The 24,375-nt window shown below is 36.6% G+C and overlaps 1 protein-coding gene across 1 annotated transcript; it reads left to right on the top strand.

The window, feature by feature from the left end:
• Window positions 1–6,995: 6,995 nt before the first annotated feature.
• Window positions 6,996–12,311, top strand: LOC131438856 (uncharacterized). Its single transcript, XM_058609192.1, has 3 exons — window positions 6,996–7,127; window positions 9,463–10,658; window positions 11,324–12,311. The coding sequence occupies exon 3, from the start codon at window positions 11,324–11,326 to the stop codon at window positions 12,299–12,301; it is 978 nt and encodes a 325-aa protein (XP_058465175.1). The 5' UTR covers window positions 6,996–7,127; window positions 9,463–10,658; the 3' UTR covers window positions 12,302–12,311.
• The last annotated feature ends 12,064 nt before the right edge of the window (window positions 12,312–24,375 follow it).

Below are 24,375 nucleotides of genomic sequence, written 5' to 3'. Positions count from 1 at the left end.
TGTTTATCAGTGGCACGAACGTTTTAGAAGTGGTCGAGAGTCTGTGAATGATGATGAGAGAAGTGGTAGGCCACCGACATCGAAAACCAACAAAAACATTAACAAAATCAAAGAACGGATGACCGTTGACTGGAAATTGACTATTAGGAGTATTATTGTGGAGTTATGAGACGTTTGCGTGAAGCAAATCACCGACAAAGATCAGATTTACGGGCAAAGAACTCGTGGAACTTGCTCCACGATACCGCACCACCATCACACAATGCCATCGTTATCCGTGAACATTTGGCTAAAAACGAAATGAATACCATTCGGCAACCACCGAATTCACCTGACTTGGCTCCCTGAGATTTTTTGCCTTAGGCCAGGCCCGTGCGCAGGGGGGGGGGGGTATTGGGGGTTTTAACCCCCCCCCCATGAAGAATTTTTTTTAAATTAAGTTTCATGAACAATGGAGTACTTATTATATTAAAGTGCAAATAACTTGACAATTCATACTACGTTTTCAGAATTTTTTTTACAGTTTCAATATTGTGGATGATGCAACTTTCTTTTTCAAATTTTGGCGCCTTTCCCACTGTAATTTGTAATGAAGACGCGTTTCCAAATGTCCACCAAATGCTTCACGTTCTGGCAGTTTTGCCGGTAACAACGGCGACGAATGAACGGTCTTTTTCAACATTGCGTCGTCTCAAAACTTACCTCAGGTCGACAATGGCTGAAGAGCGGCTAAATGGTTTAGCCTCACTCAATATTCATCGCGATGTCGAGGTGGATACCCAAAGAGTTCTTGGAAAGTTTTTTTTCAGTACCACGTAGAATTATCTATTGACGAATTGTAACTGAACACTTTGATACAATAGAATGACTTCATTTGAACAAAAAAGTTCAATTTTTTATCAATTTATAAACTGACATAATTTAAGCTCCCCCCCCCTCTTTAATGATTTCTGCGCACGAGCCTGTCAGAATTCGTTTTACATTGTCAATATAGTGGATGAGGCGCCTTTTCGCCTGTATGACACCCCCCTCCCCCTCTCCCCTTGAAACCCCGCCCCCCCCCCCCCCCCGGGGATGATTCCTGCGCACGGGCCTGCCTTAGGCTATACAATCGCTGTAAAAACCGACCTCACAACCGAGGCCCTGAGTTCTGAGCTACAAATACCATTCGACTCAGTTTGTCGAGATCACAAAATGTCTGTCTGTGTGTATGTGTGTGTATGTATGTATGTATGTTGGTATGCGACAAATAATGTCACTCAATTTTCTCAGAGATGGCTGAACCGATTTTCACAAACTTAGATTCAAATGAAAGATCTTTTCTGAGTTTCATTTGGATCCAACTTCCGGTTTCAGAATTAAAGGGTGATATGCACCAAAAAAGTAAAATAGTATTCACATACGTTTCTCAGAGATAGCTGAACCGATTTTCACAAACTTAGATTCAAATGAAAGGTCTTATAGTCTCATACAATTTTCTTGACTCAATTTTCTCGGATATTTCTTAACTGATTTTCACAAACTAAGATGCAAATAAATGGTTTTGAAATTATTTAAAAAGTCCCCGAGAAGCAGATCTAGATTCGACTTCCGATTCCGGTATTACAGTACAATTAGTGAAAATTTTCAATTTAATGAGTATTTTTTTACAAGCGATGTCTAAGCGAAATGCACATTTTTATAAAACTTACTATTAAATTCATGTAGATAACAGATCTTGTTTCCTCTTACGAAAGCACCGATAATAGTGAAGAAAATCTCCTAAAACGGAAACAGATCTTCGCGATTCATGATTCAAATTAAAGCACTCATTGTTTTTAAATATGCTGTGGAATTTCATCCTGATCTGACTTTCGGTTCCGAAATTATAGGGCGTCAAAACATTCAAATCGTTATTCAAAATGACAATGCAAAACTAGTACGATACGGTACGTGCAGCTTTGCTCCGTGCTTTGTTCAATTTCGTATAGCTGCAGAGTTATTTATATTTATATTTATATATTAAAATTTATATTTTTTAGTTGGAAAAATTTAAATTACTGATTCTTTTATTCAATACTTTATAATGATTATCTATAAAAGGACTATAGGATATTCCTATTTCTCATATAGGAAGCTCATGCAATCTCTTGAAAAACAGGCATGCAAAAACACGGATCCGTTCTGCACGGTACTCACCTTCACTCGTGAGCACACCCCCAGGAGTATTGAATGCTACGCTTCGTGCCCGTGTTGAAAAACACACACCGAACGCAGTAGAAAAAGCACTCGTAGCGGTGGTCGTGTAATTGTCAAACTCCGGTGCTTGGATTTTCGGGCAGCACTGAAGTCGAGTGTTCCTGACTTCGGCAAACACCGAAGCCGAGTGTTTCCGATTTTGCCACATACGTTGCTTGTACTATAAGCACCTATAGCGCCACGGTATAACGAAAAATGCGTTTGAATGATTAATTCTTTTTTCATCAATACGCGTCTGATTGAATTCAATTGATTGACAATATAACCAACGCATGGGTGCTCTTCAGTGCCTTCGCGAAATTGAAAACACTCGGCTCCGGAGTTTAACGAAACTGAAAATAGGCGGTTTCGGTGTATGCCGAAGCTTGAAACACCAGTGCCGAAAATAAAACAGCGCCACGAGCACCGTGGCTTCGGATATTGTGTTTCGTGTTTCTCTTTGTGCACTGGCACGCACTGGCATTCTCAATACACGCGGTGGCGGTGGTTATATGAAGCACGCAGTGCAGTGCAGTGTTTGGACATGCCTGTTGAAAAATCGAAATGTGAAAATTGGCCCAGAGGGCTAAGTGTTCTATATTATTCGACACAGTTCCTCAAGCTGAGCAATGTATCTGTCTGTGTGAGAGTATTTGTCAACTAATGTCACTCATAAAATAAAAAATCTCATAGTCTCATGGGTTTCTATTGAATTTTGCACCGTCATTTCTAGGGACGATGCAAAAAGGATAAGATTATTTTAGATTTGGCTCAAAACTGATTCAGTTTTCAGGCTATATTAGTTACTTACTAAATGAACCGACTTCGTCTATAATGGTTCCAAGTTCCCGGTTCCAGAAGTACCGGAAATAGTGATCAAAAAGTTTAAAGCGAGACTTACTCAATTTTCTCAGAGATGATTGATCGATTTCCACAATTAGGCTCAAATAAAAAATCCTTTAATCTCATAGATTGCAATTTAATTTCATCCAGGTACGACTTCCGGTTCCAGAACTATACGGTAACGTGTGTTTAATAATTTAGTGCGACGATGAAAATAAAAACAAATTCTTATTAATTGTTTACAAATTGAAATGGTTATGTTAGTTTATACCCAAAGAAAGTTAGAAAATCTTATTTTATTCATAATTGAAAAAAAAATTCTTCACCGAAAATTCTAGTGATATTTTTGAAAAAATAAGTAATATGATAAAGGCATCATTACACCACTAGGTGGATTAAAAAAGGATTTTCTATTCGGTCGACTCATGAAACCGCTCTGTGGATCGCGACAGCGGAAAAACGGTCTCAAGGCACTAAACGAAAAAAATGATGTGACCCAACCCTGATCACATGAGTGGCCCAACCCAGGGATGCCAGGTTCACAGATTAATCTGTGTTTCACAGATTTTCAACTTTCTGCACAGATATTGAAAATGGCACAAATTTTCACAGATTTCTGAAAATGATCACAGTTGGAAGTAGTGAGACCTTTTTTTTTGCTCACAAAAATGTTTCTGCTCAGCTATTATAGTACGGGAAAAGTGCACAGTTTTGCACAGGTTTCTGGCTTGATCACAGATTTTTGAAAAAAATGACCTGGCATCCCTGGCCCAACCTAGACAACAAGAGTTTTTTTTCCTAATCGCGAAACAGCGAAACGCTACATGCGAACAGATTAAAGAAATAAAATCACGCTTTTTTAAGAACGGCTAATAAGCCACCAGTCAACTTCCACTTTCAAAAGAAATTTCAAGCGAGCTATGAAAGATAGAGTATTGAACATAACACCAGACGAAAGAGAAAAGTTTTCTCTTTTATCTAATGTTAAATTTAATACTCTATCTTTCATAGCTCGCTTGCAATTTCTTTCGAAAGTGGAAGTTGACAGGTGGCTTATTAGCAGTTTTCAAAAACATGCGTGAAATTTTATTTGAAAAACCACATAATGGAAATATATACTCACTTTGCAGGTGTCATCATTTTTGTCCAACCTTTGAGCTGCTTTTCACTGTTATTCCTAAATTTTTAGGACTGCCAAAAACAAGACAAATGCATAGAACTTATACAAAACATTTTTCATGTCAAATGTAGTGAAAAGTTTGCTATCATTAAGAATAATACTTCCATAATATAACACCGATGGCAGCACGTGTCATATAAAAGAAAAAGCAATGGCCCAACCTAGACAGTGGCCTAACCCTGACGACATTCCCCTACTCTTCTTTCTTTCTCTGAACGCATTGTAACTTTTCCCAATTCATTTAATTGTATTGCGTTATAACTTTTTTCCAAGAACTCATTTTTCCCATCTCATAATTGTTTCCATTTTTGCCTTTCTGTACAGAGAGGTATTAGTGGGTGTGCGTGTGTGTGCATTTTTCGAAGATATTTTAACGCGCTTAATTTTCTCAGAGATGGCTGAACCGATTTTAACAAACTTATGCTCGTTTGAAAGCTACTATCGGGCTATTGATCAAGCTCGAAGATCAAATGGCTGTGACTTTCGGTTTCGGAGATATGATTGTATAAATGACGTAACCGACTAAACGTATTGTATTTTTAACGCGCTCAATTTTCTCAGAGATGGCTGAACCGATGTTAACAAACTTATGTTCGTTTGAAAGCTACTGTCAAGTTCGAAGATTGAATGGCTATGATTTTTGGTTCCGGAGACATAATGGTATAAGTGACGTAACCGACAAAACACGAGGTTTTTATCGCTCTAATGTATATAAGGATGCCAATATTTTGGGATCACCTCTATTTTCGTTAAGCAATATTGTTCAAACGTTCATATACCTCCAAAAAAGTCCCCATGCAAAATTTGAGCTAAAACGGACATAGGTGAGGGATGCTACCCGGCAGTTCAGGTTTGAAAATTTCTTGTTTGGGACTTTGAGATTGTTTTTGTCCCAGAAAGTCGATTTTTTGAAAAAAAAGTTTTTCTAGATTACACCAAATCTCGACGTATCGTGCAATTCTAAGACTTTTGGCATCAACAATTTTTTTTCGATTTCGGAAATTTCATGTACTCCCCCTATGGTGATATTGAAAGATCTGTGAAAATTCCACTAAGTGGACTAAGAAGGGTTTTTTAGATTATCATCACTCTTCTCAAAGTCAATAATCAAAATAAAAAATGAGCCCAAATTAGTGTCAGAAATTATTTTATAAAAAGATAAAAAAATCTTGAGACTATTTTGAAGAAAGAGAAAGGCATTATCACACCACTAGGTGGATTAAGAAAGGTTTTTATCTTTATTTTAGTTATCTCAGTATTGTTTTTCTATCTCTCACTTGCATTATATTGTTTATACCCTTTAACTTGATCCGTGAACTAATTTACTTATGTCGTTTTCGTTTTTAAATTGCACTACACTGGTGTAGCGAAAGCTGCACTGAAACCGTTCGTTTTTGCCAATTGCACTACACCAGTGCTACACTTTTTCTGCACCGATACCACTGGTGTAGCACTCATCAAAAGTTTGGTGTAGCTCTGTGCAATGGAATCGTCTATTGTAGCCAATGGTTACTGTTTATGTTTTCGTCATTTTTGTTCGTTTATTCATGCCTCAGTGTAGCACTGCACCGGTGTAGTGCAAATTAAAAACGAAAACGCCATTAGATTAATATATTTCTCCTTTTTCTCAACATAATATATTATGCCTCGTAATTTCATTCTCTTTCTTTGTTTTGAAATTTCATGTGCTTCCCACTTGGTTTTATGTTCGTTTCATCGCATGAGTAACATAAATGTATACACTATTGACTGAAAAAATGTTTACCATAGTTCTATTTCTCGTACTTTTTTATCCAGTAACATCGTATACGTATGTGTATTCTCCTTTTAACAGTTTCAATAGCCTTTTGTTCGCACTTATCATTCCTCATGTTAAAACTGAATAATTCCAACTTTTAATTTAAATTTCACATATTTCGCTGTTATTTATCCCTTCTTGGTATATTTTCCATACTTTTATCTTACCAGTGATTTTCTTACACTTCAAAGTGATGTTTTTTGTTGAATTCTTATGTCGTATTGTACATTGTATGATATTTACTATGAATATTTGTTATAACTGTATCCGTTTTTCCGAACAAACTTCTTCTGTTTAAATTAATTATATCCATAACTAAATTATTGCGTTTGTGTTGTAATTGTTAATATTATTTTTATTTTTATTTTTATTTTTATTGTATACATTGTTGTAGATGTTCTTTTAAATTTATGATCGCATGCACCAATAAATTACAGTTATTTACAAATGAATACATATATAGATTCTGTGCTATTATTTAGCCAATTAATTCGTATACCTCTTTAATCTTTTGTTATGTATTTTTTCTAACTTTTACAGTTCTTTATGGGAAAGCGACTACTTCATACGGTCATCTCCATACCACCTGTAGTTTCTGGCCGGCACCCGTGTGGTTGACCAAGTCGCTTCTCATTGGCTGCCACTCTTTCGCGTTATTGTAAATCTCTTTGCGCTTCTGTCTTGAGTCGATTGAATGTTGATCGAATCGCATTCACGAAAGCTTCACTGAAAAAATCGACTATCGAAGTGTTATATAAAAATCGACTCAGTGTTATATAACAATCGACTCAGCTCGACGAGATCGGAAAATGTCTGTGTGTGTGCATGTGCACTTTTTAACAATTTTTTACGAGTAGCTTTCTCAGCTTCAGCTCGTTTAAAAGCTGGTATTGGGTCATTGATCAAGTTCGAAGATTAAATAGCTACGACTTCTGGTTCCGATTTTTTTCGAGATGACACTAAATCTCGAAGTTTCATGCAATTCTAAGATTTTCAGCATCAAATTTTTTTTTCGATTTCGGAAATTTCACCTTACACCGCCACAAAGGCATCATTACACAACTAGGTGGATTAAAACGGGTTTTTAAGGTTAGCATCACTCTTCTCATACAAATAGGAAACGCAAATATCAAGCGCTTGGTTGAAAAAATGATGCCGACTATGTGACATAGACACTGAAACATGCTCTTGTGAACAATTAGAATCAATCTGAATCGGTTGTTGTCAAAAATGAGCCCAAATTAGTGTACGAAATTATTTATTAAAAAGACAAAAAAAAATAAAGACTGTTACGAAGAAAACGAAAGGCATTATCACACCACTAGGTGGATTAAGAAGAGTTTTTTTATCAAACGATTTGCTATTATGAATTACATTAAAAAATACATTTATTTTGAATATGATCTTATAACTATTTAAGGCTTCAGCTTTGTTCATGTTTCGCCTTCGGCTCATCAGTGCTTAAAGCAGTTCAACTGCCGTATCCACCTAACTGTTAAATTTGAGTCGCTAAGCAGACGCAAAGTTTACATTATTTATGTAACGACTTTTTAAATATTGCACCGAGATGCAATATCCTTTCTGATGGCTAGAACGAAAACGAGTGACGACTTACTACTGGTCGCCGCAGAGTGTGAACATTTAAGGGTTGTTTTTGGTTTGTACAGAAAAGCACATATTTTATTTCAGCTTTCTTCACGTTTCGCCTTCGGTTCATCAGTGCTTAAAGCAGTTCAAATTGAACTGCCATATCAGCCTAATAATTCAATTTGAACCGCTACTTAACAGTTCAAATTGAACTGTTAGGCGGAGATAGCAGTTCAATTTGAACTGCTTTAAGCACTGATGAACCGAAGGCGAAACGTGAAGAAAGCTGAAATAAAATATGTGCTTTTCTGTACAAACAAAAATAAAACCCTAAATGTATTGCTTGTATCAGTTCATCACTTTTATTCAATATAAGATAGCTGGCTATTGATTGAACTCATGGAAGAGAAGGTAGTCTAACATAAAATAAAATTTAAACTGGAGCTCCAATGGAATTAAAGAAATGATAAAAAGTTTCATGTAAGCAAGGTCACGACTACCTTGGGAACACAAAGAATTTATTGGTTGAGATCTGACATCACGATACTCCACGCATGTCCAAACGACATGATTAATATCGCGATAACCTTCGCCACAACCACAATGGTTAACCTCGGAAAGTCCAATTCGAAGGAGATGTGCATCTAATGTGTAGTGATTGGACATGAGTCTGGATATCACATAAATAAAATCCCTACTCACATCCAGTCCTTTGAACCATGTCTTTGTCGTCATGGTCAGATCATCTCTATTCCAAGAAGCTTGCCAGCTGGCAAGTGTTTCATTCCTAATAGCACCATGTTTGGCTAAGGTATCGGCTCTCTTATTGCCTGTCGTTTTATTTTGCTTTATAGAACTTCAAGACTCATTGTTTGTGTCTCGAATGCATGCAGCCTAAGCAATTCGCAAACAACGATAATGAATCGCTTAAGTTTAATATTATGAGAGCATGCAGCGGAACAAAAGCAAACACATTCATATTCCATCACTGAAAGTATCGTTGCCTGATACAATTTTATTAGATCTTTCGGGTGAGCACCCCACTAAGATCCTGTTATTGTTCGAAGAAAATTAACTTTTTGTTAGCGTTTTGTTATCAGATACCTAATGTGTCCTCCTCACGTGCATTTGGAAGCTAACCACACCTCGGGGTATTTAAAAGTCAAACCCTGTTGGATCATTCTTCCCATCATGTGAAGTGGGATCATGCTTTCTTGAAAAGATGACCAGCTCTGTTTTCTCCGCAGAGAATTGGGTATTGAGGTGAACAGCCCAAACGGACAAGTTATCTAAGGTATCTTGCAATTATTTTTGCAGGTTAACAGCTTTGGGTCCAGTAACTGAGACCATGCCATCATCTGCCAATTGTCTTATAGAGGAGTGTCGAGACGTCGAAGACTAATTTTTTGAACAATTTTTTGGTTCAGGACAACATTGCACTGGGTCTGTATGAGTTGTGATTGGAAGTTGGTTTCCCCGGCTTTTGAATGGCAATAACTTTCACTTGCCTCCAGACTGGTGGAACAATATTTTGCTCAAGAAACTTGTTGAATAATTTCAACAACGTCTTTTTGCGAGGTTTTTTTTTAATGTTTATTTGACAAGCAACATCTTCTGTACTAGAAGTCGTAGGAATATTTAATCTATAAAATGAAATGAATATCTCAATTTCTAAAAGCACTCCGCCATAGGGAGAGTCTCTATATTTTTATTATTATTATTATTATTATTATTATTATTATTATTATTATTATTATTATTATTATTATTATTATTATTATTATTATTATTATTATTATTATTATTATTATCATAGCATGATCCATTCTAATTACAGTTTACATTCAATCCCAAACCAAATGCGGAAAATTTGATGATGAAAACTTAGAGAAAAAGGAACAATAAGCAGATCTTTATAAAGAATATAAAGTGTTACTTGATAAATTCTAATACCGTCTGTCACAAGATATCTGAAATGCGGAATGCGAAAAAATATTGTTCAATTTTATTAATAATAAAAAGCATAACAAACTTCGTAAATACAATTTTGTATGTAATAACAGAATGGAAAAAGCTAACGAATAAAGTAGTGTAAACGTGCTTAATCCACCTAGCAGTGAGATGATACCTTTTTTTATCATCCGCATGTGTTTTTTGCATGCGGTGTTTTAGCACAGACTTACAGACAGGACACTCAAATTAGATTCTTCAATCATTTTAACGATCATTTCGAATATTCCTTTATTTGGGACAGTACTCACATGTGTCATGATGGCGCCACGTTACCCTATCAAAAACATCCTGTCTGTCATCTAGACTGTGTTTATTTTTTCCATTTATCAACAGAGTTGCCATTCATACAGAATTACCTGTAATGTATTGATTTGTATACGTCCATGCGAATTTCATGCAGGATACAGATTTAATACATATTGCCAAATCTATATACATAATTGTACCTACTTCCCATCCTCCAACGCAATACAAAATCGAACCCGTTTTGTTACAATATTTACTTGCTTCTGGTCTGCCGCCACTTAATTTATGGTGAAAACTACCAACACAATAAAAAATAGTCTAGATGAACAATGTTGAGTCAAATACCTTCCAACATCGCGAAAAAGTTAAATATATTATCAACGTAATCCAATAATTTATTGTGACGATTCATTTTCGAATATTTTGATGAAATCAGGCATCAATGCAAGCAGCTGATCGGTGTTGACAAACGAGAGGAAACTAACTAGTAAAAAAACTTTTACATAACTCAAGGGGTGTACAGATAGTAAATAGTTCGCGCAGTACAATATAGGTGGAACTAGTGCATCACGGAAAAATTATTTTGATAAGAATCAACTCATACTGTTGTAGAGTTGTACTATTATCAAAGACCCTGATTACATCCCTGTTAGTTTTCGAATTGAGTAATATGAGAGAATCGAGAGCGGATGTAAACTATCTGGCATCGCTGGAGACATTAAGTGCGAGAACGGTAACGGTACAACTGGCGCAGTCGGTACGATCCCATTTAAGGTAAGAAAAAAAATACAATTTGCTATGAAATATGTTTTAAAATTGGTGGGTGACGAGCGTTAGAAACGCAACAAAAAAAAAAGCAAATTACTGGCGAAAAAAAAGCAGTGTAGCAAAACAATGCACAGGAATTAAAATGCAACGCCAAGAAAAAAAAATGGAGGCGATCCACGAAAAAAAAATCAGGTCAGCTATCGAGCTGTAAAGCAAACACATACAAATAATAAATAAAGCTAGTCCAGTTAGTTAGCTGTAGAGCGCACACACACAAAACATTGTCAGACCAGCAAGTGTGCTGAAGGACAGGAAAAAAAAACAGCCAGGCCAGCCGATGAGCTGTAGGGCTCGAAAAAATACCAGACCAGCGAGGTAGCTGAAGGGTACACTCAAATTAAGAAACATGTATTAGTGAGCATCAGAACTGAGGCTAGTGGATTCATATGACACACACTCCTCAAGAACAAAGTGTTGAATCGCTAGAAAGTGCGTATTGGTGATTGTGACAGCTGTGTAAAGATTAGGTTAGTTTCAGATCTTGCTCTATGGTATTTTGAAACGGTATTTTTCTGTACTTCGACAAAAAAGGTTTCTGAATAATGCTCATAAACTAAAATAAAATATAACCAAATGCATCAGACAAATCTATCAATACAATTTTCTTGCAGATGAATTCCGAAGATAAGATGCACTGGCCATTGGGGCCCTTTAATGATTCAACTGATGCTCAAGATTTACGAAGAGAGTGGGAAGAATGGCATCGGTCATTCGAATTATTGTTGGAGCTGAAACACATCGAATCGCAGCGTGAGAAATGTGTGTTGATGTTGACACTAGGTGGCCGTGGCCTACAAAGGATTTTTCACAACCTTGCAGTTGTTCCAGAAGAAATTTATCCACGCCCGGTGAAAGTACCTCTTTGTCCGGCTGAGATACCCGAGTATGATAATGCCGTCAAACGGTTGGAAAAGTTTTTTGTCGGAAAGCGGAATGAACGGGTGGAGCTGGAACTATTCAGATCCTTGAAGCAAACGTGTGACGAGTCATTCAATAATTTCATCCTGAAGCTTCGTACACAAGCCCGCCGGTGCGCGTTCAAAGACCGCGAGGAAAAAGAAATTCTTCAACAAATAACCATGGGAGCGCGCGATGAACGGGTGCGTGATAAGGGACTCGAAAATATCATGAACTTGGACGAATTAACCAGTTACGCAATCAATCGGGAAATTCTGACGAAGCAAAAAGAAAAATCCAAGGCGTTCAATGATTTTCCAGTGGCAGCTGTCGAGCAACAGTGGCTACGGCGTACTAATGGTGAACCTACGAATAGAAAGTTCGTTGACCGTGAATCCAGAAATTTCGGTTTTAGAAGACAACAGAATAGGCGATTGGAATCCGAATGTGACCGCTGCGGATCTCGTGCGCATCTTGGGGATTCTCGAAATTGCCCAGCTCGTGCTTCGAAATGCAATCGATGCGGACGCGACGGGCACTTTGCTCGTAAATGCAGAAACAGAAAAACGGTAAACGCGCGATATACATGGAAACGCCCAGCTGAAGAAACCAACTGTGTTCGCACACAAAAAATTTGGAATGAAGAGCTCCCTCGTCGTCCCACCAGAGATGATATTTCTGAGGTAGAATGATTTGCAAAACTCACACTTTTAAAACGTTAGCCGAAATTGGATGAAAGCCAACATTACTTTTATTTCTTTTGTAAAAGGAAAAAAATAATAAAAAAAAAATTTAAAAAAAACAGTCAAATAAAATTTTAACTTTCATTTCGCCTCGAGGTGTTAAAAACACTAATCAATGTAATTTTATATTTATTAGGTGAGGAAACAGTCAGTTAATGATGGTAACATTATCTGTATGATCGACAATTTTCTTGTAATGTTTCTTATTGACTCTGGTGCCGCTATAAATACAATAACCGAAGAGATATGGACCCAAATCAAGAACAGCGAGGCCACGATTTTCAAGCGGAAATTCCAATGTGGCCGACAGTTCACCTCATACGCAAACAAAAACCCGCTTCGAGTCCTGCTGATATTCGAGGCATGGATTTCGGTGAATGCATCCAAACCAAAAGCATACGAGGAATTTTTCGTCATTGAAGGTGCCAGTAGGTGCTTACTAAGCAAAAGAACTGCAGAAGACTTAAAAGTGCTGAAAGTGGGTATTGATGTAAACAGCATAGATGTAGAACAAAGTGCATTTCCTAAGTTTCCGAATATTCAATTGAAGTTGTCAATTGATGAGCGCGTTCCTCCAAAAAGGGTGGCCTACCTTCGGATCCCAGAAGCCATGGAACAAAAAGTCGATGATAAAATTACTGAGATGCTCCGAAGCGATATTATTGAGCCAGTTAACGGTGCTCCTGAATGGATTTCCCCGATGGTAGTTGTCCCTAAAGGAAAGAAAGATGTACGCTTATGTGTAAACATGAAATATCCTAACCAAGCTATTCAACGGGAATATTATCCACTTCCTATTATTGATACGTTCCTAAACAAACTCAGAGGTTCATCATACTTCTCTCGATTGGACATTACGTCGGCGTTTTATCATATTGAGTTGCATCCAGACTCCCGGGCAATTACTACGTTTATGACCAGTCGCGGATTGATGCGCTTTAAACGGTTAATGTTCGGCATCAACTGCGCACCTGAAATTTTCCAAAGAATTATGACGGAAATGCTAGCTGATATCGAAGGAGTTATAGTCTACATTGATGATATTGTAGTAGCTGGGAAAACTATGAAGGAACATAATTTACGATTGGAAAAGGTTTTGAAGGTTCTCAGGAATAATAATGCGAAGCTTAACACTAGCAAATGCAAATTTGGAGTCAAGGAGCTGGACATACTGGGCTTCAAGATTAGTGCAGCTGGAATAAGTCCTTCCGATGAAAAGATTTCGGCGATTATGAACTTCAGGGAGCCACACACCAAGGAGGAGGTCAGGAGCTTTTTAGGGCTTGTTAATTTTGTTGGGCATTTTATTCCGCACTTATCTACTCGAGCCGAGCCATTGCGCAAATTTGTTCGCGGAGATATTTATAGTTTTGGCGATGAACAACGCAGAGCTTTCGATGATCTCTGTGAGTGAGCTTCCTTTCAACGTACGCAAACTCGGATTTTTCGACCCCAAAGACACGACAGAGCTATATGTCGATGCGTCACCTATCGGCTTAGGTAATCTACATTTTATTAACAGTAAACGTTCTAAAGCTATTGATTAATTCAGGTGCCGTATTAACCCAACGAGATTCGTCGAACACTGCCAGAATAATAAGCTTCGCATCAAAAGGCCTAACGTCCACTGAAAAAGTTTATCCTCAAACACAACGTGAGGCTTTAGCAGTGGTATGGGCCGTCGAAAAGTTCTATCTGTATCTGTTCGGATTACAATTCACCGTGTTTACTGATCATAAATCTCTAGAATATATATATGGAGGCAAATACCGTGATGGAAGACGAGCATGTTCCAGAGCCGAGTCATGGGCGTTGCGCTTGCAGCCGTACAATTTTCAAGTGAAACATATCCCAGGGAAATTGAATATCTCTGATATTCTCTCGCGACTGACTCCCCCGGCTGAATCAGCATTTGACGAAGATTCCGAACATTTCTTGTTTGCGATAGGGGAAGATTATTCAGCAATCACTATAGAAGAAATAAAGGCTGAAACTGTCAAGGATGAAATTTTATCCACTGTCGTGAAGTCCTTAAAAACTCAACATTGGCCCGCAAATTTATTCCAATATCAAGCCTTCTCGAAGGAACTAGGAGTATTCGACGGTATTGTTGTCCGTGGTGAAAGAATCGTTTTGCCTTCGAATCTAAGACCAAAAGCATTACAAATATCCCATCGCGGTCATCCAGGAATCGTTGCAACACGAAGATACCTTCGGGAAAAGGTCTGGTGGCCGGGTATGGACAAAGATATTGTGAGTAAGTCAGAGACGTGTGCAGGATGCGCTGCAGTCAGTAACCAACACCCTCCAGAGCCAATGCTGCGAAAACTAATGCCGGAGCGAGCATGGCAAGAAATCGCAATTGACTTTTTCTCGGCAAAAGAATGTGCCACATTCTTAGTCATTGTCGATTATTACAGTCGCTTTTTTTTAAGTAATAGAGATGGTCTGCACAACTGCTAGTAAAACTATAGCGGCACTTGAAAGAATATTCTCCGATCAGACTTACCCTGAAACGATCCGTTGTGACAACGGACCACCGTTTTCCAGCGAAGAGTTTTCTGATTATTGCAAAAGTAGAAATGTGAGACTTGAACGAACAATTCCGTATTGGCCGCAAATGAACGGATTAGTTGAGCGCCAGAATCAAGGCATTCTGAGAACGTTGCGCATTGCGAAGGCTACTAACTCTGATTGGAGGGAAGCTCTTAAAAATTACGTTTACATGTACAACACAACACCTCATTCTGTAACAGGAAAACCACCAATGGAACTTTTGATGGGACGTCCAGTGAAGGATCTTCTGCCATGTATCAGAACTGAACCAACATACCAACGCGATGAGGAAATACGGGTCACTGATGCTATTAGTAAGATGAAGGGAAAACTCGATGCTGATGCACGCAGAAACGCGAAACCATCGGAAATAATTGTTGGAGATTCAGTCATGTTAAAAAACTATCAAACCGGAAAGCTCGAATCAAAGTTTAGACTTGAACGTTTTAAAGTAATCAAAAAGACTGGTACGGACACAATTATCATCAATAAGGAAGGAGCGATGTATCGTCGACCAGTATCTCACCTGAGAAAATGGCCAACAACTAACAATTCATCCTCCAGTATAGTTGCAGAACCATCCAAGGAATTATCAAAATCACCAGAAACGCTGGTAAATCGATCAAACTCTCCAACTACACTGAAACGCGATAAATCGAAACCCGAACCAAGAACTGAACAGTTAGAAACAGGAGAACCAAAATGCAAGCGACCCACTAGAAATAAGAAACCTCGAGTACGATACAGCCCTTAACGCATACAATTTATTCATCTATTCCAAAATGTATGAAATAATAGATAAAACTGTTTAATAAATGAGATGGGAAGGGATGTAGAGTTGTACTATTATCAAAGACCCTGATTACATCCCTGTTAGTTTTCGAATTGAGTAATATGAGAGAATCGAGAGCGGATGTAAACTATCTGGCATCGCTGGAGACATTAAGTGCGAGAACGGTAACGGTACAACTGTCATGTCTGTTAGTCTGTGGTTTTAGTTCTCATGACATTATTTTAATGACCGTCGTTCCAAGCGGCAATTTAAAGTTCTGTTCACTTATTACTCTGCAATGTTGAAACTGCAAATCGGATCCAATTTGAATCTAAACGTGTAACAGTCAATTGAACATTCCATGAGATGTCGAAATAAGTTCCACTTTAGAGTTTACGGTTATTTACGGTACTTCCAGAACCGGTATTCAGGAACCAGCATAACCGAAAACGTATGGCCAAAAATTATTTTGACGAATAAATTGCAATAGTTTCAAAGCTTTTTTTATTGTCATCTTCTATATCGGTATGAATTTGAAAATGTCATCACCCTGTAATTCCAGAATCGGATAAAATTAATTAATTTTGTATTTGACCATAAATCCTTTAATATGAATTTTTGTTTTTGAAATTTGATTTAGACTTTTTTGAGAAAACGATTGAGCTTTGAGAAACGATCAGAAACTGGAACCGGAATTCGAAAATCGGTGTAACCGAAGTCAGTTAAATTCCCCTGAGGAGCTGAATAGTTTACATTTGATTCAAACTGTTTGAAAATCAATGTATACATCTTTGAGAAATCGTAGTGCAAATTAAGTGTTTGGGTACCTTCCGAATCGAAATCTGAATACCGCTAAAACTGAAATAAATTTATTTGGTTATCGACTATCCAAATCTGCAAACCCGATAAACTTGATTATTTTATTTGAAATAGACATTTTCATACTAATTACCCTGTATGTCCTGAACCGGAAGTCGAATATGAGTTACAATTTCGTTTCGCTCCGGATGGGTCCAAATGTAATTTAGGAACCTTATTTTAGGAGTATACAACTTTTCATATGATTCTGAGTTTGTAAAAACCGGTTGAACCATCTCCGAGAAATTATTTATCACACACGCATATGCTGATCTCTACGAACTGATTCGTATATTACATATGTGTTTTGTTCTCTTTTTGCTGTAAGTAGTTTAAATCAATATAATTATAGAATAACTTTCAACTCGAAAATGCTGTCATCATCTGCCATCATTTTTAGCTGTAGTTTTCGTGTGTCCCATTTCTCGAAAAGATAATGTATGGATCACTTGTAGAACTAATTTAATACTATTATTTTACTGAAGAAAGTATATTGATACGTTAAGGCGTTTATGAGTTATGTAATGTTTTTGAGTTTTTCGAAGGTATTTTTAAAACTAATTTAAATAACACCCTTCCAATTTTCTCCTAAATTTTCACTTATATTATGACCTATCAGGAACCGCATGGAATACATTTTTATCGATCTGGCATCTAATGAATATTGATGTTTGAAGATTGACTAGTTTTTGATGAAAAAACAATCCTTGCGTTTTTTCTGGTAGCTCATATTAAAAGGCTTGGTTGAGCAAAATTGTGCGCAATGATTAGTTCAACAACTCTTCTGAGAACAACTGTTCCGTAGAACATTTCACTAAAAAGTTAGAACAAATAAAGTGATTTTTCAGGAGCCACCCTACTTTTACTCGGGAAAATTGATGTAACTCGATCAAATGAAGCTAAAGAGGTGCTTTTTTCAGCAAAGTTGCTCAAAATAAAATTTCCTACAACTTTTTTTTACAACAAAATCATTTTTGAGTTCAATTAAGAAAGTTAGATTTGAGATTTCAATCTAAATGAGGACAACCCTAGTAACTTTTTTCATCAAAAGGAGCGCCATTTGATTACAAACAACTTTTGTGAAGACACCAACTACAAAAAACTAATATTTAATAGTGAAAATATTTTTGTCACGCTAATTTCCCGTTTCGGACCACATGTCTTCTACAATGTTTTAGACTTCTAACGAGAAAAACTTTGCCGAAGAAGCTGTAGGTCTAACGCAAAGAAATCCGGTTATATGAAGCTTTTTTCTTTAAAACTTCTTAAAGTCAATTTTTTGTACATAACTTTTTTTGCAATTGTTTTCCATGTCTACGATGTTCGAGACATTTACTAAAAATGCTAAATTACACATTTTTATTAAAGTGTACACTTTGGCGTTTCCCTTAAAAAGATATTTAACATTCTAACTTTTGAATATATCAACTTTAACTGGTTATAAGAAGCAGGGTCGCAGACCAAAAGGCTTTTTATAAGACTGGTTTGAAATCCCGATCTTATAAAAATGAATCTGAATTCTTTCAATCAGAGCAAATAATAATTAGAAGAACGGATAAGGAATCCTATTAAAGGAGTACGTAAGACTTGTCAAAATTTAATGAGCGCGTCAACATGATTCTTTAGTTTGTTCTATTGCATACAAGAATGCAAATTTTCAATCATTACACCATTGCACTAAATCTACACTAATGCCTGATTCCATTTTTTGAACATTTCCCACAAAGCTTTTTTAATAAACCAAAATTAGTCATTCAGGAGTTTTGGTACCACGCGGGTATCCAGCTTGTGCAAAGTGCACATGACTTGTTTCATATTTTTATGTTTTGGAAAATGAGTGAATTATACTGATGAGTCGAAGACGAACCGTAAAAATACAAAAATAGTCGTTTTAGTGAACGTTTTGATGTGGAAACATCTTTATTTTCTATATAGGGGTGCAAATCAGAAACTAAAGGAAAAATACATGTAGAAATGTGATCAGGTTTTAAACACTTCCAGCTCAGACTATTTTGTATCAATTATTAATATTATTTCATTATTTGATTGGAAATATTTCTAAGTTTCGATGTAAATGTATTTTCAATGTATTTTCAATTATATATGATTGAAATTTTGGTTAGTAGCAAGCAGTGTTCTATTTTGTCTGATAAAAATCTCCGGCATACCGGATTTCCCTGTCATAGACAACGGTTTTGAAGGAGTAAGCGATATATCAAAGGGAAAGCATCGCTCTGATTGGTCGATCGATGCATAAGCGAAGCCTGCAGAAGCACGCGAATCTATGAATAGAAGCGATATTATAGCTAACGTTTCAGTCCTACGCGTAGCATGCTAGAGGTAGAATGTTGCTAGACAGCAAGATAAAAAGTGTTATGCTCTCATTTTGTGTCATGCAAACTCGCATGAAATTCTGTGTTATGTCGTTTCGCCTGAGTGCTTAAGATTAATTTCTAATTTATATAAGAAGAACACGATTAATAATCAGAAAAGGTTTATCGCTTAAACCGAAATAGCAGAATGTTAGAGAAACTTTACGCTATAAAAATAATTGTTTGCATACAAAACTTGAACGCAAGCTTGGCGAAAACAAGCTTAAATATTGAAATCCGTATCGCAAGTATGTACAAAGATATGATTGCATACATTTGGGATATTGTTGTGATTTCATCGGCTATAAAACAAATACAAATCGAGACCATGTTCGGTGTTGGTTCTTAATCAAGATCAATCTAAGCAGACTTTCGTGCAATTGCGGGTTGAAAAGTGTGACGATTGATTGAACAGTTTGATTATAGATCATTAGAAATTTTGGGTACCTTGTTCCACATCAATGGCTCGAACAACCCCATGGGACTGATCCTTGTAGTTTTTCCTTAGAAAATGGTCGAAAAGAGCACTCTATATATCGTTGTCTTATTTACACAATTTACGCCTTCCTCATGTAGAAAGGTTATGCAATCACTGTGAAAACAGACTTTTGAACCAAGGCTCAGAGGGCCGAGTGTCATATACCATTCCATTCAGTTCGTCGAGTACGCAAAATGTCTGTGTGTGTATGTCCGTATGTGTGTGTAACGTTATTTTACACTAACTTTTCTCGGAGATGGCAGAACCGATTTTCACAAACTTAGGTTCAAATTGAAGGTCTTGTGGTCCCATACAAAATTCCTGAACACTATTTGGATCCGAATTCCGGTTCTGGTATTATGGGGTAAAATATTCAAAAAATTGTGAAAATGAAAGTACCAACTTTTCTCGAAGACGGCTGAATCCTCAAATTTGTTTGGATCTGACTTCTGGTTTCGGAGTTATGGGGAAAATGTACATAAAATCAAAATATGTTTACTAATTTTGCTCAGAGAGGCCGTGACCGATTTTCACAAACTAAGATTCAAATGATTAGTCACAAAACTTATGAATTTCATCTATATACGATTCTCGGTTCCGGAATTCTAAGGTGATTAGTGTAACAATTCCAATTTAAAATTACTCACTCGCTTTTCTCGAAGATGTCATGACCGATTTTAACAAATTTTGATTCAAATGAATGGTCTTATGGTCCCATAAAAAACTTCTGAAATTCACTTAAATCCGACTTCCAGTTCGGGAAATATAGGGTAAAGTGTGTAAAAATTTTCATACCAGAGGGGCGAAACAAAACACGAAAAAAATATAAGCTGGCCCCAAAACTTTTCCATTCGATAATCATTATTAGTAGTCGGCCCAACAAACTGTTTTTGGCTATCCTGATTCCCAGTTTCCGATTCCGGAGGCACAGAAAATAGTGGTCATATTTTCTCAAATGGATCTCACTCAATTTTCTCAGCGATGGTTTGACCAATTTTCACAAACTTAGGTTTTAATGTAAGTTCCTGTGGTCTTGTATATAATTCCTGAATTTCATCCGGACTCGACATCTGGTTCCGGAATTAAAGGGTAAAGTGTGTTAAAAATTTTATACCATCACTTAAAGGGGAGAAACAGAAAACGTGAAAAAATTCTAAATCGGTCAAAAGCCTACTTAATCGATAGTCATTTTCAATAAACGGGCAACTAAACCAATGTTTAATATGAGAAAGGCATCATTACACCACTAGGTGGATTAAAAAAGGTTTTGCCTTTTTTTGTTAATATAAAAAATAGGTATAGAATTCGCTCAAACTTTAGATATAATTTCTGAGCTTCGGAGGGCCGAGCGTCACATACCAATCGATTCAGTTCGACGAACTGAGCAAATGTCCGTGTGTGTGTTGTCAACAAAGAGGCCGAGATCTCAGAGATGGCTGGACCGATTTTGATCGGACTAGTTGCAAATGAAAGGTCTCCCCGTCACCTTGAACGCTGTTGAATGGTTTTGAGATCGGATGTATACTTTTTGAGTTTTACGAAGTTTTGTGTCAAAATTTTTTTACAATATCTGTCGCCATTGACCTTAAAAATTGAATATGTTGTTATACTTCGATTTCGCACGGTAATAGCTATCCAACAAGCCATAGATTGTTAAAATCCGTCAATTTTTAACGGAGATATCAACTTTTTTATGTAAGCGACTTTTCGCCTTACACAATTAGTAGGAGTTTTACGCGCTTGATGATAAAACGATTTTTCGGAGAAAAGTGAAACGCGACCTTCAATATTGTTTTATGCAATTGTTTCTTAGCACCTAAACGACTATGCACAGTACTCTGTTTCATGACGTTTCTGTTTTGGCATCATCGTTCGAGCAAGACATACAAACAATTCCAGGAATGAGTAGACGAAAAAGTGACCAAATCAGAAACTTGGACTTGGCACATGGCTTCAGCATGGCAAACCATAAGTTTTGAACCGATGGAGAGGCCAATCCGACCCACGACAGGGATGCAAACGGTAGCGGTAGAATACATTTATCCTTGTACGTTCTACACATTCAAAATTCTACAGCCTGCTACTATTCTACTGCGTACGAAAATGTACTCTACTGCGGATAAAAAAGTACTTTACAGCTGCGGACGAAAAAGTATTCTACCGCTGTACTTTACGGTGTTTGCTCAGAAGGTGTGTAGTGAAAGGTTGATTGAATTAATCTTTCACATGCATAAGTATTATTTTTTGCGGAAAGACGAACTATTTATCTATTTGAACAACTGATTATATTTTGTTGAATTAGGAATTCGTTGATATTATTCTTTAATCTTTTTGAACGATGCAATTAGTTATCTGGTATCAAAACCTGTTTTTACATGAAGAATTGCATTTGCATGAGCCAATCTTGTAAAATTTTTGTGTTGTCTATATTTTATGTTTAGAATAATCCAGTCTAATAAAAGATTAAAATTTATGGCTATAGAAATGTATTCATCTTACATAGGGTTATTGTACTAATAATCTTTTCATTTGTGGAGCTACCACGTTATTTTGAGGATTACGCGACTACCAATCAACAAATTATGATAAAATCGGATGAAATATCTTTGTTTCGGCTCTGAAAAATCAAATTACGGCATAATTGTGCATAATACTGGTGTTATTATCTTTACGAATCGTTACCCTACTCAGAAAAAGTTTTCTGAAGCGGGCAATTTCATTTTTTCCTTGCATTTTTATTTCTAGTTATATCTTTATTTCAAACGTATGCATTTCTAAGGGATTCTTCAAAGAACTTTTTTAAGTCTCTTCAACGGAAACACAGAAGCCTTTTCCTGTAATCTAGCCATGCATACAAAATATTTAGGCTGTGTTTACAACCCAATAGAAGCTAGGTTTAATCAAATAAGGACAAGAAGAAATTTGAATTCCTCTTTGAACCTTTTGTCGATGTTACTATCTTTAAAGATGTATTTTTATTGAACGATCAGTATTGCTTGTACAACTCTTTCTCAACTAGAAAAATCCAATGTCGAGTTTAAAGAAATCGTTAAGTATTTCGCTACGTTTAGAATTTCAGTGACTCGATGTGAAAATCATTTTTCGTCAGAAATTTTTTTTTAGTAAATCCCAAGCAAAAGAATAATTCATCGTAAAATCTATAAAAGCTGCGTTGAATTTTAATTGATTCCGGTAAACATGAGGATAAAAAATACAAATGGTACACTTTTGTTTTACTAATATACTAGCTAATATGCTTTCTAGCGATCATCATCAGCACAAATTAAATTTCGGATAATTACATAATTCACTGAAATTTAAAAGCTAATAATGATTTCAGAAGGATATAGTCTTCGATATCTGAATATTTTCCATATTTTGGGCAGTAAGCCCAATTTGTTTTCGAGCACACTTAAATAAATCGATTTTGTGGGACCAAAGATGATATTTTAGCAGGTTTTAATCCAAACCGACCAAAATAGCGGTAATGCTCTATAGCTTACCAATCTTTTGTATTTTCAATTTTTATGTAAATGTTCTCCAACTTCAGTATGGAGTGATAAATAATTCAGTATAAAATTATGAAGAAATGAGTCTCAGCTCAGCTCTACCGATCGATCGGTAAACGATACTTTTTACTGATCTTATTGTGCTATTCGTAATTCAGCAATATTTTAACGATTTTTTCTTACTAGAGGAGGGAGGCCCAAACTTCCCACTGTGGTCTAAGTCGCAATTCCAGCGTTTCTCAGATATAGCGTGGGTGTTATCTCTACCTAACCTAACCTAACAATTATCATAAAGGTTTCCGTTTGACAGAGTCAGTGCAGTTGAAATTATTTGTGTATCAGAGATTTATTTTTTTCTAGTTTACTGAAGTGTATTTATTTACTGAATGTAAATACGAGGTCTGTTCAAAAAGTTCCCGGAATTTTTTAATTGCGCGCGTCTGGAGAGTCCGGTGGTCAAAATTTTTTTTATTGTGTTGGTACATATGTCCCTAATGTATGGTGAAATTTTCAGCTGTATTCATTGTTTACATTCTGTCTTGTAGCGGATGGTGTAGACGTGTTTTTTTTTAGCTCGGCGATTTTTGTTAGTTTAAACAATGGAAGAATTGAAGAGTCAAAGAATTTGTATTAAATTTTGCGTGAAAAGTTAAATAAAGTGTAACCAAGTGTGCGAAATGTTACAGAGAGCCTACGGTGAGTCTGCTATGAAAAAAACAAGTGTTTACGAGTGGTATAAGCGTTTCCAAGATGGCCGCGAAGACGTTGAAGACGACGAACGCTCCGGTCAACCCAGCACGTCAATAATCGATGAAAATGTGGGAAAAGTGGAAAAAATGATTATGGATGATCGCCGAATCACTATTAGAGAAGTTGCTGATGAAGTTGACATATCAGTTGGCTCATGCCATCATATTTTTTCTAATGTTTTGGGCATGAAACGAGTGGCAGCAAAATTCGTTCCAAAACTGCTGAATTTTTTGGCTAAAAACAAGACTTTAATCATGCCCCAACCTCCTTATTCACCAGATATCGCTCCGTGTGATTTTTTCCTGTTCCCAAAGTTGAAGAGACCCGTGAAAGGACAGCGTTTTTCATCGATTGAAGAGATAAAGGCAGAATCGCTGAGAGTGCTACAGAGCATTACAAAAAGTGACTATCAGGGGTGTTTCGAAAACTGGAAAAAAACGCTGGCATAAGTGTATTATTCCTAGGGGGGATTACTTTGAAGGGGACCATATAGATGTAGACGAATAAATAAATATTTTTTTAGAAAAATGAGAATTCCGGGTACTTTTTGAACAGACCTCGTATACTAGATATTTTATAACATTAGGTGCATTTGTTTCTTGGGAAGCTTTCGATTGATATAACTGTTTTTTACTCAATTCTGTGTTTAGTGCGTAACAGATTGAAAAGTGTAAAAAACGGTAGTGGCCATAAGTCAACATACATATGATTGACGGTAGTAAAAATAG

The sequence above is a fragment of the Malaya genurostris genome, chromosome 3, assembly GCF_030247185.1.
Source record: "Malaya genurostris strain Urasoe2022 chromosome 3, Malgen_1.1, whole genome shotgun sequence".
Lineage (NCBI taxonomy): Eukaryota > Metazoa > Arthropoda > Insecta > Diptera > Culicidae > Malaya > Malaya genurostris.
The sequence above is the reverse complement of the archived record's forward strand: the minus strand, read 5'-3'. Positions and strand labels throughout refer to the sequence as shown.